Source organism: Mastacembelus armatus, chromosome 2 (assembly GCF_900324485.2).
Source record: "Mastacembelus armatus chromosome 2, fMasArm1.2, whole genome shotgun sequence".
Classification (NCBI taxonomy): domain Eukaryota; kingdom Metazoa; phylum Chordata; class Actinopteri; order Synbranchiformes; family Mastacembelidae; genus Mastacembelus; species Mastacembelus armatus.
In genome coordinates, this window is record NC_046634.1 from 10,006,314 (window position 1) to 10,022,674 (window position 16,361).

At 45.8% G+C, this 16,361-nt stretch overlaps 3 protein-coding genes and 1 non-coding gene across 20 annotated transcripts in view; 2 read left to right on the forward strand and 2 right to left on the reverse strand.

Moving 5' to 3' along the window:
* Positions 1–8: 8 nt before the first annotated feature.
* Positions 9–7,453, forward strand: clcn4 (chloride channel, voltage-sensitive 4). 2 transcript variants are annotated; one of them, XM_026301529.1, is made up of 12 exons: positions 9–29; positions 919–1,073; positions 1,199–1,298; positions 1,564–1,751; positions 1,984–2,106; positions 2,209–2,415; positions 2,650–2,730; positions 2,846–3,391; positions 3,484–3,670; positions 3,864–4,262; positions 4,436–4,652; positions 5,279–7,453. In XM_026301529.1, exons 2-12 carry the CDS (start codon positions 948–950, stop codon positions 5,367–5,369), a joined length of 2,265 nt encoding a protein of 754 aa, XP_026157314.1. In that variant the 5' UTR covers positions 9–29; positions 919–947; the 3' UTR covers positions 5,370–7,453. The 2 variants fall into 2 exon arrangements, with proteins under 2 accessions (XP_026157314.1, XP_026157312.1); XM_026301527.1 differs by lacking the exon at positions 9–29 and adding an exon at positions 228–415.
* On the reverse strand, positions 7,447–12,400 carry LOC113127180 (high affinity cGMP-specific 3',5'-cyclic phosphodiesterase 9A-like). 2 transcript variants are annotated; one of them, XM_026301537.2, is made up of 14 exons: positions 11,916–12,400; positions 11,259–11,408; positions 11,051–11,090; positions 10,869–10,971; positions 10,624–10,757; positions 10,381–10,440; positions 10,116–10,293; positions 9,905–10,027; positions 9,736–9,828; positions 9,564–9,631; positions 9,383–9,485; positions 9,032–9,136; positions 8,719–8,865; positions 7,447–8,276 (listed from the first exon to the last, which is right to left on the reverse strand). In XM_026301537.2, the coding sequence occupies exons 1-14, from the start codon at positions 12,001–12,003 to the stop codon at positions 8,175–8,177; spliced, it is 1,494 nt and encodes a 497-aa protein (XP_026157322.1). In that variant the 5' UTR covers positions 12,004–12,400; the 3' UTR covers positions 7,447–8,174. The 2 variants fall into 2 exon arrangements, with proteins under 2 accessions (XP_026157322.1, XP_026157321.1); XM_026301536.2 differs by having other exon boundaries at positions 11,051–11,123.
* A 501-nt stretch (positions 12,401–12,901) lies between these two features.
* Positions 12,902–16,361, forward strand: part of LOC113127175 (CLIP-associating protein 1-A-like) — a 29,926-nt gene continuing 26,466 nt past the window's right edge. For 14 of the 15 annotated variants that reach the window (XM_026301511.2, XM_026301514.2, XM_026301513.2 and 11 more), the window contains exons 1-3: positions 12,902–13,149; positions 13,559–13,973; positions 16,143–16,221. In XM_026301511.2, the coding sequence (XP_026157296.1) occupies positions 13,770–13,973; positions 16,143–16,221 (283 nt within the window). In that variant the 5' untranslated portion in view covers positions 12,902–13,149; positions 13,559–13,769. Of the gene's footprint in view, positions 13,150–13,446; positions 13,464–13,558; positions 13,974–16,142; positions 16,222–16,361 lie in introns of those variants that run through there. The other variant, XM_026301512.2, reaches the window with a different exon arrangement.
* On the reverse strand, positions 15,688–15,816 carry LOC113127613 (U4atac minor spliceosomal RNA). The gene has a single exon (XR_003295455.1). It is a non-coding gene; the product is annotated as a U4atac minor spliceosomal RNA (small nuclear RNA).

Genomic DNA, 16,361 nt, shown 5'->3' on the forward strand with positions numbered 1-16,361 from the left:
TCGAACATACACGAACACACCTGATCCAGGTAATCAGATCTAAATAGTCTGATCTCTAATATATTTTTACGACTAATGCGACAACATAAGAACCTTTTTGTATATTTGGTCATTTAATTACATTTCCTTTGCAAAAGGAAAGGTTTTTGCCCATTATGTACATTTTATTTTATTTTTTGTACGATTTCTGACTTCGGCGCAAACAACGCGAGATGACGGGAAAAAATCGCGAGACTTCCAGCAGGTGCATTGTGGGTAGAGAGTGTCAGACGCCAGCTGTTACCAATTTATTGATTTCTCCCTAAATATCGAACATGTCAGCGATGGTTCGCTTCGTGTAGATGTGGGTTAATAATCTTGAAGATTCATCTGCCACCTACTGTCAACACGGACTGTAACATGGAGGCCGCGGAAGGTAAAAGACGAAGTTAAAGCGCGAACTTAGCTAAAGGCTAATGCTAGCTGACACAGTTAGCTTTAGCTGCTAACGTAAATATTGTGGTTTTTTATTTTGTTTTGTGTCTCTATTCTGTTGGTTTGTGGATAAAACGAGAGTCGGCACATAGAAATGAGGTTTGCAGTAAATGACAAACCTATGTTTTCGGAGCAGGGATTCACAGTGTTCCTCAGATTTGATGCTTCAGTTTTCAACGTTTTCAGGCAAAATTTATTGGAGTTGATTATTTGGTTAATAAGGAGGGAGGGTCAGACTGAAGAAGAAATCATATCCAACATGTTTTTCCATCTGAGAGAGAGGTGGAGGTGTGTAAAACAAATAGACACCAGTCATATTGTGGCTAGAAGCCATGAGTCTCCCTGGAAATGTAAATTTTTTTTTTAGGTGGAGAAACAAACAAAAAATGTCGTTTAATGTCAGACTGATGTTCAGAAGATTAATGGTCTGCTCACCTGTGCCAGGTGTCAGCAGTGCCACGCCCACAGAGGAAATGAACGGAGCTGGAAATTTGATGGATTTCCTGGATGAGCCTTTTCCTGACGTGGGCACGTATGAAGACTTCCACACCATCGACTGGCTGAGGGAGAAATCCAGAGACACGGATCGCCACCGCAAGGTTCCCCCAGGCTTTCCTTAGACCCACATCCGTGCAAATTGAGTTTACTTTAATGTTTCTTATTGGAGGTTCTGTTTTCTGTGTGAATGAATCATGTTTATTTGTCCCTGTTGCTTCTCTCCCAGATCACGAGTAAGAGTAAAGAGTCGATCTGGGAGCTGATCAAGAGCCTGCTGGACGCCTGGTCAGGATGGGTGGTGATGCTGCTCATCGGACTCCTGTCAGGTCAGCCAGGGAGGAGGATACACACCATTTCTCCAACTGAATCTGCTTCTTTAGCACTTACCTGCTTATTGTCATATGTAATTCTCACTCTCAGCTGCGCTGTTGTTCTCTGCATTAAGGTGGAGATTACAATTTAAATTGTAGACTCTGTGTGGGATAAAAAGTCATGACAATAAAATGAAGTGATGACAGAGAAGAATATGCACCACCTGGGTCTTGGTTAATGTGCATGAAATATTCTTCTATCGTCTGTGGTTGTTTGCAGGTACGCTGGCCGGCGTGATCGACCTGGCGGTGGACTGGATGACAGACCTGAAGGAAGGCGTGTGTCTGTCAGCCTTCTGGTACAGCCACGAGCAGTGTTGCTGGACGTCCAACGAGACGACCTTCGACGACCGAGACAAGTGTCCACAGTGGCAGAAGTGGGCGGAGCTGATGACCGGCCACACTGAGGTCAGACCTGCTCTTACCAGAAAAACACTTTGCACACAGACCGAACATTTAGCATTTACCCTCCCTCAGGGGCAGGTCGAAGGCCATCAGTTTGTCATTTCTGTTAACTGTCTACTGCACTGCATCACTGCACACCGTTGTATTTGAGTGGTAGATTTCTGTGTGAACACCTGCAATATTTCCTGCTAACGGTCCCAACATTTAACTTGACTTGATTCTACGTGCCTTGCAGGGTGCGGGGGTGTACGTCTTGAACTACTTCCTGTACATTCTGTGGGCCCTTCTGTTTTCCTTCCTGGCAGTGTCACTGGTGCGAGTCTTCGCTCCGTACGCCTGCGGTTCAGGAATCCCAGAGGTCAGATATCGACAGATGTCCATCAACATGACACCTGATAACAGAATACCCTGAAGGAGAACAGTTATCAGCCATCACACATATTGTTTCCACCTTGTATAGATCAAGACGATCCTCAGCGGCTTCATTATCCGGGGCTACCTGGGGAAATGGACTCTGCTGATTAAGACGGTCACATTGGTCCTGGCTGTGTCATCGGGCCTCAGCCTGGGGAAAGAGGGTCCTCTGGTCCACGTGGCCTGCTGCTGCGGAAACCTCTTCTGCAGCCTCTTCTCCAAATACAGCAAGAACGAAGGCAAGCGGCGAGAGGTATGCTGCTGCCCTCCACCTGAGTGACGTTGGACATAAAAGAATGAAAACAGTTGTTAGGCGTCTTCATGTGTCAGGCTGCCAGATAATCAGATGTTTCGTTCTCACTTGAAACACGAACCAAAACAGCCGTTCTTTCGGTTCATTTTTTTCACTTTGTAGCTTTTTAGGTCGTGTTTCCTGCCACTTTTTGACATTGGACACTTTTTTATTCTATTGTTTAATTTTCCACAGGTGTTATCAGCTGCAGCAGCTGCTGGAGTGTCCGTGGCCTTTGGAGCTCCCATTGGAGGAGTTCTGTTCAGCCTGGAGGAGGTTCGTTATAAAACCAGCTTACTCCACCTGTTGCTTTTGTGATCAGGTGTCGTCTCATGGTGATGGTTTTTGGTTGTGGTAAACAGCCTCGCCCTCTCCTTTTCCTGTCCTGCAGGTCAGTTATTATTTCCCTCTGAAGACCCTGTGGCGTTCGTTCTTCGCCGCCCTGGTCGCCGCCTTCACTCTACGCTCTATCAACCCATTTGGCAACAGTCGCCTGGTGCTGTTCTACGTGGAGTACCATACTCCGTGGTACATGGCTGAGCTGGTACCCTTCATCCTGCTGGGCGTGTTTGGTGGTCTTTGGGGAACCCTCTTCATCAGGGCCAACATCGCCTGGTGTCGGCGGAGGAAGACCACCCAGCTAGGGAAATACCCGGTGCTGGAGGTAATCGCCGTGACCGGTATCACTGCCGTGCTGGCGTACCCCAACCCGTACACTCGGCGCAGCACCAGTGAGCTCATCTCTGAGCTCTTCAACGACTGCGGCTCACTGGAGTCGTCGCAGCTCTGCGATTATATCAATAACCCCAACATGAGTCGGCCAGTAGACGACATCCCAGACCGACCAGCAGGACCTGGGGTCTACAACGCCCTGTGGCAGCTCGCCCTCGCACTCATCTTCAAGATCGTCATCACAATCTTCACCTTCGGCATGAAGGTCAGCGTGACATTCAAATATTTTGCACTCATTTGTTTTTTATCTACCTATTAAAGTCCAGGGTTGGGTCTCTGATTGGGTTTGGTCTTCAGATCCCGTCAGGTCTCTTCATTCCTAGTATGGCAGTGGGAGCGATCGCCGGCCGGATCGTTGGGATCGCCGTCGAGCAGATGGCGTACCACCACCATGACTGGATCATCTTTAAGAACTGGTGCCGGCCTGGCGCAGACTGTGTCACACCTGGGCTGTATGCCATGGTGGGAGCGGCCGCCTGCCTGGGTGAGTAGAGTCGGCGCATGTGAACTGGATCACAGCCTCTTTGAGGGAGGACGCCATGTCGCCTCCATGCTGCTGTTTCTGTTGGTTTACCGAGTCTATGAAGACAGATGTGGTTTGTAACAGCTCTGGTCCATCAGAGTCAAGGTGACGTCTTAACGCCCCTAATGAAGCAGCTGTGGTTGTTTCCCTGCAGGCGGGGTGACCAGGATGACCGTCTCCCTGGTGGTCATCATGTTCGAGCTCACTGGCGGGTTGGAGTACATCGTCCCGCTGATGGCCGCCGCCGTCACCAGCAAGTGGGTGGCAGACGCCTTCGGGAAGGAGGGTATCTACGAGTCGCACATCCAGCTCAACGGCTACCCCTACTTGGACGTCAGGGACGAGTTCACCCACCGCACCCTGGCCACTGACGTGATGCGGCCCCGCAGGAACGACCCCCCGCTGGCTGTTCTGACCCAGGACACCACCACAGTGGAGGACGTCGAGACGCTCATCAAAGACACCGATTATAACGGCTTCCCGGTGGTCGTGTCCCGGGAGTCTGAGAGGCTCATCGGCTTCGTCCAGCGCCGGGATCTGACCCTCGCCATCAGTACAAACATTTAATATTCACTCCACTGTTTTCTGCTTTCTTCTAATATAATGTTGACAGGGCTGTTGTTTACTGAGCATAGAGCTGCCTTAGATAAACTGATGTCAGATGTAATAGGATGACAATCAGCCTCCAGATGTCTTAGCGGACCTCTCTCCTCGTTACGTCCACAGAAAACGCCCGTCAGAAGCAGGACGGCGTGGTGAGCAGCTCGGTGGTCTACTTCACAGAGGACGCGCCGCAGCTGCCGGCCAGCAACCCGCAGCCGCTGAAACTGCGCCGCATCCTGAACCTCAGCCCCTTCACCGTCACCGACCACACGCCCATGGAGACGGTGGTGGACATCTTCCGCAAGCTGGGCCTCCGCCAGTGTCTGGTCACCAGGAGCGGGTAAGGACCAACTGCATGTCGGAGCTAAGATGCTGTGATGGTTTAGTGATAAACATTACTTTTATAAATTTATTTATACTCCCATTAACCACAAATAAAATAAAACTCCAGTTATAAAATTATATATTTGCATTTGTTGAATGAACCCAACTGCATTTAATAAACAATAACTCTCTCTCATGGTTATTGTTACTACATTACTATTGTGTTATCAATTTAATAATTGTTTATACTACTGGCTTCATTTGATTGGGTCTTTTCTCTGAGGCCAAGGCGTCATCAGCATTTTGTCCAACCCCTGATATGATAAAAATGCAAAACAGCAGCAGCTGCTTAAAGGGTTAATGAGTATTATACCGGATATCAAACATTTAGTTTATTTCATTTTCTCCTCAGGTGAAATGTCTCCATATGATGGACAGATTAAGTCCTTACACTTTCTGTTTTCATCAATAACCTTGATCTTTGGTACTTCAAGTAACAAATAACTATTGATTTAGGGCTGCAGCTAATTATAATTTTTATTTTTAATTTCCTTGAGCTGCAGCTTTGCCCAGAGCTAAACGAACTGAGTGTGTTACCATTAAAAGGAAAGAAAAGCAGCATTTATCTCTGTGTCTGCTCAGGCGACTCCTGGGCATCATCACCAAGAAGGACGTCCTGCGACACATGGCCCAGATGATGAACCAGGATCCTGAGTCCATCATGTTCAATTAGCAGCAGAGACGGGCTGTCCTGCCTCAGCCGTGTAAATAGGTCGAACCGGTGACGCTACTGTACTGCAACCTGTGAAGAATCTCCTCCTCCTGACAGGCAAGTCCCAACCCTGTAGTACCCACTGCTGCAGCGCTCCATGAGTTTACACCGTCACACATTCAGTGTTTCAAACCCGCAGTTGTTTTCAGACTGAAGAGAAAATGGAGAAAGTCAGGCGGCGACAGTTGCTGCCAACGATGCAGAGAGCGGAGCATGTGTTCAGGGCCCTGCTGCCAAAAGCTGCTTGCTGCAGCTGCTCTCACTCACACAGCGACTCCTCCAGTGCTGCTGGTTCAAACAACAACACTGGAGGGAAGCACTGAGACTGTCTGCAGCTCCAGCACAGCGAAGACAAAACTGATGTTAAGCTGTGGCTGCATGGAAGATTATTTTATTGGAAAAAGGTGTGTTTTTTGTCGGCCGCAGGAGAGAACACACAGCTTTCAGGCTCAGGTTGTTCTTGCTCATTCCTGGAAATCCTGTTTGGAAGCTTCATGGTTTAGGTCTGAAGTTTGATTTCACTTTAATTCCTGCAGGCCTGCACTTTTATCGCCCTATGCCCCCACTTGAGGTTTGAACAGATTAATAATACATTTGTGCTCTGGGCTTCGCTGGCTAACAGCTGCTGCCTCTCCCACTGTGGCGTGATTTGTCACAGTGTCAAGCAAATATTCCAGTTTGTCCATGAGATGTCAGAACGTAATTAACTTCATCCTGTACACTGATAGAAAGAACTGGACAATCTGGAAGCAGAGAAAGTTGGATTTCTTTGCTCCACAGTGATTAGTGATTAGAAAACAGAAAAGTAAAGCTGCAGACATGGAGCTAAAGACACGAACTTCCAGGCCGAGTCAAAGCAAAGACTGAAAGCTGAGACGTGAATATACAAACTAACAGCACAGACGAGGTTCATGATCCAGACGTCCAGGTCAGACTCACCTTGTTCAATGAGATAATCTTCCAATAAACGCTGCTGCCAGTTTATTATATGTTATTTATATTATTTTACAGGTGGCAGGGAGTCTTAAAATCTGCTCTTATGGATAGTGTGGGAATGGGAATTGGAATTAACACTAGGGCATTATTCATGCTTTAAAAAACTGGGACCAGTGGTGAGATAGTTTAAGGCTGGAGAGTCTCAGCCTGCTGCACTTTGTTTGTGTACTTTACTGATATGTTGCTGCCACATTTAGATTCATGTTGCTTGTATCACTGTTCATTTGTATGTTCTGTCTGAAACAGAAGTTTTACTGTAGCAGCATAAAAACGTTCCTGTCGGTACGACGATGTTGGAGTTTGATTCTGTGTTAACTGAAGTGTGTCAGGAGGTTTCAGAGCCTTAAAATGTGTGTTAACATCATATTTTACATCATATATATATATATGATGTAAAATATGATGTTTGCCATGTGGTCGTCAGCTCTAAGCCCCACGTGTGTCGGGGCCTTGATGAGACCAGTTTCAGGACCACTAATTGAACTGAGACTGTTTTAAATCGGTACTATAATCCTCCTCTCACACAAACTGACAGTAATAAGCCAGTGATATTGTACCTCTGCTGTTTGTGACACTAAAAGCTAAATAATGTTTGGTTGAAGACAAATTTGATTTCAGCCTGGCAGCTGCTGCCGGATCATTAATAATGAAGCACGGAGCGGTTTTAAATTTCTTCAGATTTCCAGCTGGTGGAAAAAAGATTTTGGGAAAGAAACAATATGGTTTTTTGTTTTGGAGTCTCAGCCTGTTTGTCTCCTCTCATTCGTTCCTGTGTCGTGTTTTTACTGTGGCGCAAAATAAAAACTGGGAAACAGAAAACGCTACATGCTGTTAAAGCAGATGTTTTTACATGCCAAGAGAATGTAATGTTGTACATATTGAAGATCTATTGTGATTGCATTTTTTAATTTCACACTAACATTGAGCCCTGGCTGGTTTTATTTCTGACTCTTAATATTTATCAGAAGCATTACTCGTATTTGCACTTTTTTGTTCTGGAGATTTGTGAATGAAGTGATGGAGAATAAAGATGACTTCTTTTAAATGTGCACGGCGTTGACGTTTCATTTTTCACGTTAATGCTCTTTATTGGGTTTAAAGGTCACGGCACCTTACACATGCTCTGATTCAACACCGAGCACAAAAGCACACACACACTAACAGGAAATGCAGAATTTCCTAAGTTCACAAGTTAAAAGTTGAATCGTTTCAAATGTAAAAATCGGTGATCGATTAGTTTTTGTCAGTGAGCATTTATGATCATTTAGGATCAGTCTGGTGTTATTTATTTTATAAACACTGTGTTTGAGTCTTGGTTCCTGACGACGCTGTAATTTTTATCCAACAAAAGGGAAACTTGTGTTGGGGACTATTTTTTGTGGTGGATGAGTCCACATTTGGTCTGTAGTGAGTGGTAGTGGCAGTGGGACTGAGAATAAACTACAGTGTGTAATGCTGATGAAGATATCTGGTGGTGTTTTAATCTGAGATTTAGTGATTAGAAGGAAAAATATCACCAGACTCATCCTTTCAACGTTGGACCCCCCCCACATGCGTTAGAGTTCACGGTACAACTGTGGTGAGCAGGGTGGGACTCGTCTGTTTCCATGTTTTCAAGGAGACTCCCCCTAACTTCAAACACCAGCCGACCCTGTAGAGACTCTGCATGTCGACGCTTCCAGATGTGATAGATTCAGTTCTAACATGCTGCTGCTGATTGTGGTCATTTGCACTAAATGTCTGTGAAATTACACCTCCTCCTCTTCCTCCTCACGGTTTGTTGGTCCCCTCCTCCTCCTCCTCCTCCTTTCTGGCTCTCTCCATGTCGGAGTAATACTCCAGGGCCCTCTGCACCGGCTCCAGAATATGTTGCTGCACGACGACAGGACAGTTTCAGAAGCTGAAATCCTAAAGAACCATTTATTTATTAAAAGTAAACATTACAGGTGCTCATACAAACCTGCTGTGCACAAAACCAGAACCTAAAAAAACCCACAAATTCTTAGCAAACATCCCCCGAGTCCTGTCACACAACGTCCTGATGTTCTGAGCCAAATGTTTAAGGCCAAATAATAACTTTAGATAAAAACGGGAGGATGAGTGATTAGAAAAATCTAATTCAGCTCAAACAGAAGAATAATTACCAGCTGAACTCCTGAGGGGGTTTAGTTCTATAGTCTCACAACATATTTGATCCTAAATTAGTTAATTTACTGTTGACTGGCTGAAAGATCTGTTCATTCTTTCAGCTCCAAAGTGACGTAACTAACAATAAATTCAGGTTCAGTGTCCGGACCGACTGGTGCCGATTTACCTCCAGGCAGGGGAAGAGCTTGGTGAGCTCGGTGAACAGCGGCAGCAGAACAAACCGGATGAAGTTGGTCTGAGACGACGGTTTGGACACTTTGTCTCGGTCCATGAACGGAGTCACTGGGAGCCCTTTGAGCTTCTCTGTGTCACTCTACACATGAAATAAGACAAACACGAGTCAGGGGTGTGATGTCGGCCATAACTTCCCCAGGTATGTTCCAGCGTTTGTCCTAGTTAATCCTAAATCTGTTAATAACTTTTGTTGTCTCCAAACCACACGCTGTTAGGACCAGCTGGTCTTGTGTGTTGCTAAAAACCTGGTTGAAGAACTCCTGCAGCAGACAGTCCAGCCAGGGCTCGGCCACCGCCATCGGCCTCGCCTCGTTGGAGATGTCGCTCACCTTCACCATGATCTTCATCAGCTGGAAACAAGGACTCAGAGTCAGAATCACAGGTAAGAGTTTGGTCTCCTTCGTAGGAGGCTCTTTTCAAAATAAGAGCTGGAATTTCAAGTGGCAAAACTAATGAGGAGGAAAGTAGGAAACGATTTGATTTTGCTGTTTTAATGTGGAAGGAGGACGATGAGGTTAAATGAAGATGAAAATAACTGAAAACCCAGAAAAGAACAGAAACCAGTTTCCAGAGGGTTTCAGCCTGTTTTCCTTTACCACTTCCTTGTGGTCCTTGTTGGTGAAGTTGAACACCGGCTGCAGGACTTTGAACTTGTTGAGGATTTCGTTGTGCCTCGCCATGTCGGTGGCCAGGATACATCTGAAAACACATTTAAACACTGAACCTCAGCAGCAGCAGCAGGAAGGACGCGAGCGCGGCTGTTTGCTGGAGTCTTACTTGATCATTCCTCCTCGGATGTGTTTGTACTGCTCGCTGGTCAGGTTTTTGAGGATGTTGCACTCCGGCTTCAAAATAAAAGCACATTGACAACTTTTGAATGTATTCCAGCTGCAGTATTTTATTGAATTAACACCAATATAACGTCAACGTGTCAGATTTACCGACTCACCTTGGACAGGATCCCGAAGGCGACGGCGCAGTGGTGGTTTTCCAGCGGTGAAATGTCGTTGTAGCGAAGAGCTAAGTCAGTCTGAGCGTTGATCTGTGGGAAAGTTAAAAAGCGTCCAGATTAATTACAAACAGACGTGAATTATAAGAGAAAACAACAGTGAGGCCACCTGGTAGACGTTGTTGTAGCCGGGGTGGTCGAGGTCGTGGCACAGAGCTGAGGTCAACATGATCAGCAGGTCGATTCTTCCCAATTTACTCCTGAGGTCTGTCAGCCAAATCAGCCCGTACATCTGCAGAAACCAGAAACCTTCGTCATCCTCTCAGTATCATTGTTGATCTCCTCCCCTGATAAACCTGACGCCCTCGTCCCATCCGTACCATCTGGGTGACGCAGAAGCAGTGCTGGAAGTTGTGGAAGGGGATGCTGTTGTAGTGGCAGTAGACCTCGAACAGGAAGTTCTGCAGGACCTCCAGCTCGATGTGGAACGCCGTCAGGAAGTCCAGGTCGGTGTACATCACCTGGAGGAGCACCAGCATCTCCGCCTCCTCCCACTGCCTGGAAACAACAGCCCACACACAGGTGTGACAGGCGTGTGTGTGTGTGTGTGTGTGTGTGTGTGTTTTAATGTGTGTCTTTACTCACCAGTTGTCGAAAATGGGACTTTTCAGATGCTCTCTCACTTCTTCTGTCACCTGCAACGAGCTACAGCAACCCAGAGGAGACAAAACTCTAATGTGGGATCACTTGCAGACACTTTCCAGTTTTCAGGTCAATCCCAACATGAACTTTACCTGATGATCTGAGGGCCAAGGTAACACCTTGATTCTTATTAATAAACGATCACTTTCAAACAGGTTCAAGTCTGAAACCAGACAGTGAGCTCACCTCATGTTGAGGAACTTCCTGCGGACTTGTTGGCGCTCCTCCTGCACGCTCAGCTGAGGGGTTCTGGGTTTTGGCGAGACCTGCTGGTCGCCGTCGTCCTTGAACAGACCCATCCAGCTCAGGTGCTCCACACTCTAGTTATTATTGGACAGCGTGTCACATTCAGGGACAGTGTGGAAAAATCAGAAAACTGCCAGAAGTGAAGGCATCAGTTTTGTCTGGTTGAATTTGAGTCAATAACGAACCTCCAGCTTCCTCCTAAAAGACTCCACTTGGCTCTTCAGCTCACAGATGATGTCCGGGGTCTTTCCCACGTCTTCAATCACTTTGCTCTCCAGATGATGCAGCCTGAAGATGCAGACAGGGAACAACACTGAGCCCTTTTCACACGGACGCAGCGATAAATCGAGTTTCAGTTAAGTCTCACCTGTACTCCATGTCGTCCAGCTCTGCTGGCATCAACACGCCTGTGGGCAGACCAAACACACCGAGGAGTTTTACTGTGTGGCAGGAAATCAACATTAACTGAGTCCAAAGTTAAAGACACCGATGATGTTTTTATTTAAGGTTTGGGAACAGTCACAGTTGTAGATTTGTTTAGGTGGATGTCGGGTGTCACCACTGAGGCCGCTCACTCTGAAAATCTGACGCCACCACCTCCAGTCGGTAGTACGAGTCCTCGCTGTTGGCTTCCAGCTGCGGACAGATGTTCAGCACTCTGCCGCTGGGGTCGTACAGCTTCAGGATGTGGTGAGGTCCTGCCTCAGCTGCCGCCCGAAACAGATCTGTCACACAGAGAGAGTTCAGGACTGAAACACGATTCACAGATTCAGGGCTTGACAGGAAATAGTCTGGTCAATTTGGAAGTAAATATTTTTTTGTGGCTGAGCAACTAAAACCAAATACCTGCCCAGGGGTTGGTGAGCTGGAGTTGGAGTTGTCTTTTCTAAATAGATCAGTCATTGTTTTTGTGTCCCACAGGTGCAACAGTGGATGGTAAAAGGTTAAAATGTCTGTGCCTTTACAGATTAAAGGCCCCAGATAAGGAGCAAAGCACCTGGTCGTCACACGATTGATTCATCTCTGACACACGATGACGAGTGAAAAAGAAAAAGCCCTTTAAACCGAGGAGCTGTCAAAGCCACATGCAGGTCAGGCTCTTTACCCAGACTCCACAGGAAATTCTTACAAACCTCCAGCTGCCCACATTCCCCGGACGTGTGTTTAGACACTTTCATTAAATGAGATGAGCCTGACGATAATGTACGTTTTAAATCCGCCTCCTTTCTTACCTTTGACATCTGCAGCAGAGCAGTCGGCTCCAAACTCCGCTCGCTCCAGCCTCCCGTTCACCGTAAAGTGAATGATTCTTGTTGTCATCCCAAAGCTGGGTGGGACATGACCTGCTCCCGAAATAAAAATGAGACCTCTTGACAATGACACGTCCACCTTGATTTTGTGAAGAGGGCACCTGCATTTGACAGAAAGCCCACCCACTCGGCTACCAGCTGGGCAAAGTGGGCAGCTGCCCCGGGCCCCATTCAGGGCCCCAGTTACTACATGCAACTTGGCTGCAATCTTTTTTTTAAACAGCAATAATGTCTAATCTAGTTCTAAGGCCATGAAGCTTCTAGTTTACTTCCAGCTCATTTGTTCATTTATTGTATCTATTATGTAATCTGTAGATCATTTAATTATCATTTTAACTTTTAACTAGGCATTAAATAAAAGAAAACTGTCAAAAATACTTGAAGTTTTCTACAAATGAGGTGGAATTCTCCAAATGTCTGGACCAGCAGTTTACTGGATTTTTTGCAGTTTTTTGTTAAAAATAACAATTGATCAAAATTACCTGAGTTTTCCTTTTGGGATTAATAAGGTTTATCTTATTTTAAATAGTTGCCAAGTGCCAATTTACTTTCAACTTTTTGTGCAGATATTTGTATTATTAACTATAATATTTATTATATTCTAGCTTGCTGTTGCCATTTCAGTTTACACTACACTTTAATATAGCCACATTATTTTACTCTTATACTGGATGTTATTTTCTTTTTTATGTTTTGGAGAGTCAACAAAAGCATTTCACTGGACCTGTGTGTAACAAATCTGAGCTTTGACCTCTGGAGTGATTAATGAAGTTGTCATTTTAGGGTGCTGGTTGGGTGCCAGGTAGAGGGTGTCAATCAGGTTCACCCATCCACCCAGTCCACCCTGGTCCTGCAGAGGGGGGGTGTTGTTGCTCGGTCCTGCCGCCAGGGGTCGTCGTTCTGCGGTTAGCACGCTGCAGCCTGTACGGCGTCTGCCGTGGGACATGCGGTGATTTACTATGGCAAATAATGACTTTGTCGTGTTAAACCGCAGCGGCTGATGTGTGATAATCCAGTTTAGGCACCGAAATGGCTCCAGGGTTAAACAACCACGTTAATTTAGCGCAGGGCTGTTAATGTGGAGCGACGGAAATTTGTGGCCGGAGGCGGCATCGCCACTTCGGACTTTTCTTCAGGGAGCGATTCGGTCCATCCGGTGAGTGAATGTACAAACCGGTCCCCGAGTTAATAACTGATTAATTAACCCGCCAGAAACGGGACCGGGACGGTAGAGCTGCCGGTGGTCGGTATTTAGCAGCTAACCTAGCCTGCCCAGCTAACACTAGCCGGGCTGTGCTTTGGATTTAAGCGGGCTAGCGGCGAGCTAGCAGGAGGAGCTAACAACTAGCTACACGAACTGTTTTGACGTTTAACGGTTCGTGTTTATTTATTCAGCCACATAACGGACACGCACCCGCCGCTAAAGTGACGCTGTTCTCCCTAATCCTCGGCTAAACCCCCGCTAGCTCGGTTTGTGTCAGTTATAGAGCTTGAATGTGACCGCTAACTTTTTTTTTTAGTTCAGTGTGCTAAACTTCGCCTTTTTTCGTTAAATTTCGTTACAGCAAAAACCACAGCGGAGAATGAAGGGCAGTGTCTCCGCCGCAGGATACTACGGTGCTCACGTCTCCACCGTTAGCTGCCTCTTCGAGAGAAGAATAACTGGTTTGTAAACCAAATCCTGCAGCAGGTCCTGTCAACTGTTGGGGCTTTGGAGGGCCCGACGTGAGGAGAAGGAACAGCTGGAGGTCTGCGCCTGTTCATCCTGCAGCAGCCATGGAGGAGGAGGAGGTGAGCGTGGAGCATTTGCTGGAGCAGGTGATGCAACGAGACCTGGGGAAGAGGCTCCAGGTGGGACAGGAGGTCGTAGACCTCATCCTGGATGAGGAGAAGTCCCCAGAGCTGGAGCAGGACCAGACCACGCTGGACAGGATGGTGGACGGGGTGGCCAGCTCCTGGGTCAACTCCAGCAACTTCAAGGTGAGGAAAATGCTCCTTCATGGAGGGTTCAATGCTCCATTAACAATAAAGAGGACAGAGGCTAATCCCTAAATATATTAAAATAAATGAACCAGTTTGCAGTGATAAAAGTAAAAATTGTATATTTTTTTACTACGACAGGTGTTTTCGCATCATAAAGTACTTTATAAACCATCTAGTATAATGCACATATTGTCGTTTGTCATTTTCTTTTCTCTGCACAAAGCATGGAGCGACTGTATCTTCAAAACTCTGACTCAAAAGCTCACACACACACACACACACACACACACCAATACTGTCAATCATGTTGCCGCTTCCTGTGCTGGCAACGCAGCCTCCTCTGGTCTGTAATGGGGACGAGGCTCCCAGGTGAGCGTGACAGTGACGGAGGCTCTGAGCTTATTTTATCAGCACCATTAGCCCAGTTTCCCTCTGTGCCTGAGCCAGTGGCAGGGAGGAGCGGGTCTTACAGGATTTCAGTTTTTCAGTATGTGAAAATCAGCTTCCTGGCTGCCTGTTCTGTAAAGTGTGTGTGGTAGTAAAACCCTTCAGAGGTGTGTGGGAGCCGGATGAAGGGCCGCTTCATGTGCCGTTAGTCTAATGGCTCTTGTTAATTGATCGGACAGCAGTGGGCAGGCGAGCCGGGCCTGTCTCGTAAATTAAAAGGTTTTGTTGAGCTGATAGTAAATGCAGACGGCCTAATGGCAGATCCTGATAGTAAAAGTCAATGTTTACATGTGAGGCAGTTAGCTCAGCTGTCTAAACGCTGTTTATTACTTAAGACAAATATCTGTGTACTGTGTGTTTCCTAGTTTGTCACAATTGAATGTAAACAGAACATTGCTGAATGTAAGGTGCTTATTAACACTGAAACTATTAAAATGTGTTTTTATAGGCTTTTAATTAATATAGCAAACATTTTTCAGGCTGTGAGTGGATGGAAAAATGCCCCATATTGTTGTGTTTGTAATGTAGATCAGGGTGCATAGTCATTTTATGGTCTTTGGTGGCTGATGAATGATATTAATCCTGTTTTGACACAGTTTGTAATGAGAAAACAGCAGCAGGCACATCAACATCTGGCATGAAACAGCAGGATTTTCACACACTCCAGTGCTACAAATCTAGAATAAATTGTCTTCTGGGCGGTCTACAGACACAGGAATTTCATAAATGCTAATGTAGGTTTTTTTATTCCAATGCCACACTAATTTTATGTTTTGGACTGCATCACCCGGGGAATGTTTTATTGTTTTCTGAGGCGTTTTAGACTTAACTTAATCAACTAGTTCATTGAAATTGAAAAACTGGAAATACTATTTGGCTGCAGGCCTACCAGCTCCCTCAGCTGCAGCTTTTATCTGGATTTGTCTCTACAGGGGAGCTGGAGGGAATTTTATTTATACCCTAGCTTATCTGGGTTTTTTTTTTTTTAATCTCTTCCACAGTGCACACTGGATTTGATTTTTATTTACTGGTCATCTACTCCCCTCTTAATATAAAATTAGTCCAGCCTCCCCAGGTCCTTCTCCTGATGAACGGTTGTAAATTAGAAGTGATGCTTTTCATGAGTAAATAAAAGTAGTAAATTGCGTTGGTGCTTCCAGGGTTGGTGGTCTAGGTGTAATACCAGTCTTCGTCCAGCAGGTGGCAGCGGAGGAGGATTGTGTGTCTGGTTTTCCGACATGTATGTCTCTCACATGATTAGAGAGTTTCCAAAAATTGCACCAGGGCCTGAACAAAAAGCTCAGGTGGTGCGTATGTGTTGATATGGTGTTAGCAGGGGAACTCTCACTATGCGTTCATTGAGTTTCCCATACCACCCCATGACAAGGAAAGTTAATGTGCAGCTCACAGGAAGCTTGTTCTGAAATGTGGACACCGTCCTCACTCATGGTTGTGTTTGAGGTTTGGGGTTGGGCTCATTGATTGAAAGATAATATGATTGTATTTTGATTTCATTGCACAAAATCGGTTTATTTTGGTTATTTTGTGTTTTTTTTTAAGTGAAAACACTTGGTTTGGCCACATTACCCATAATCCTTTGCGGCTCAGATTCAAATGCATTGTTTTTGCTGGTCTCGGGTTGTGATCTTTCTGAATCTTTTCTTTCTTGGATTTTGAGGGTCTCTGGCTCATTTTGTCTGCGTGTTTTCTCCCTGTCAGGTGGTTTTGCTGGGGATGGAAATCCTGTCAGCTCTGGTCAGCAGGCTGCAGGAGAGATTCAGGACGCAGGTTGGAACTGGTGAGCTGATCTTCATTATGTTTTTTATAGTAAATATTAAATAACAAATCAGATAAAATACAGTATTGGAAATTTAAATTAGAGCAGTGACTATAGCAGTGTAGAAGCCACCAAGTGTAAATGTGTATATAAAAATATTT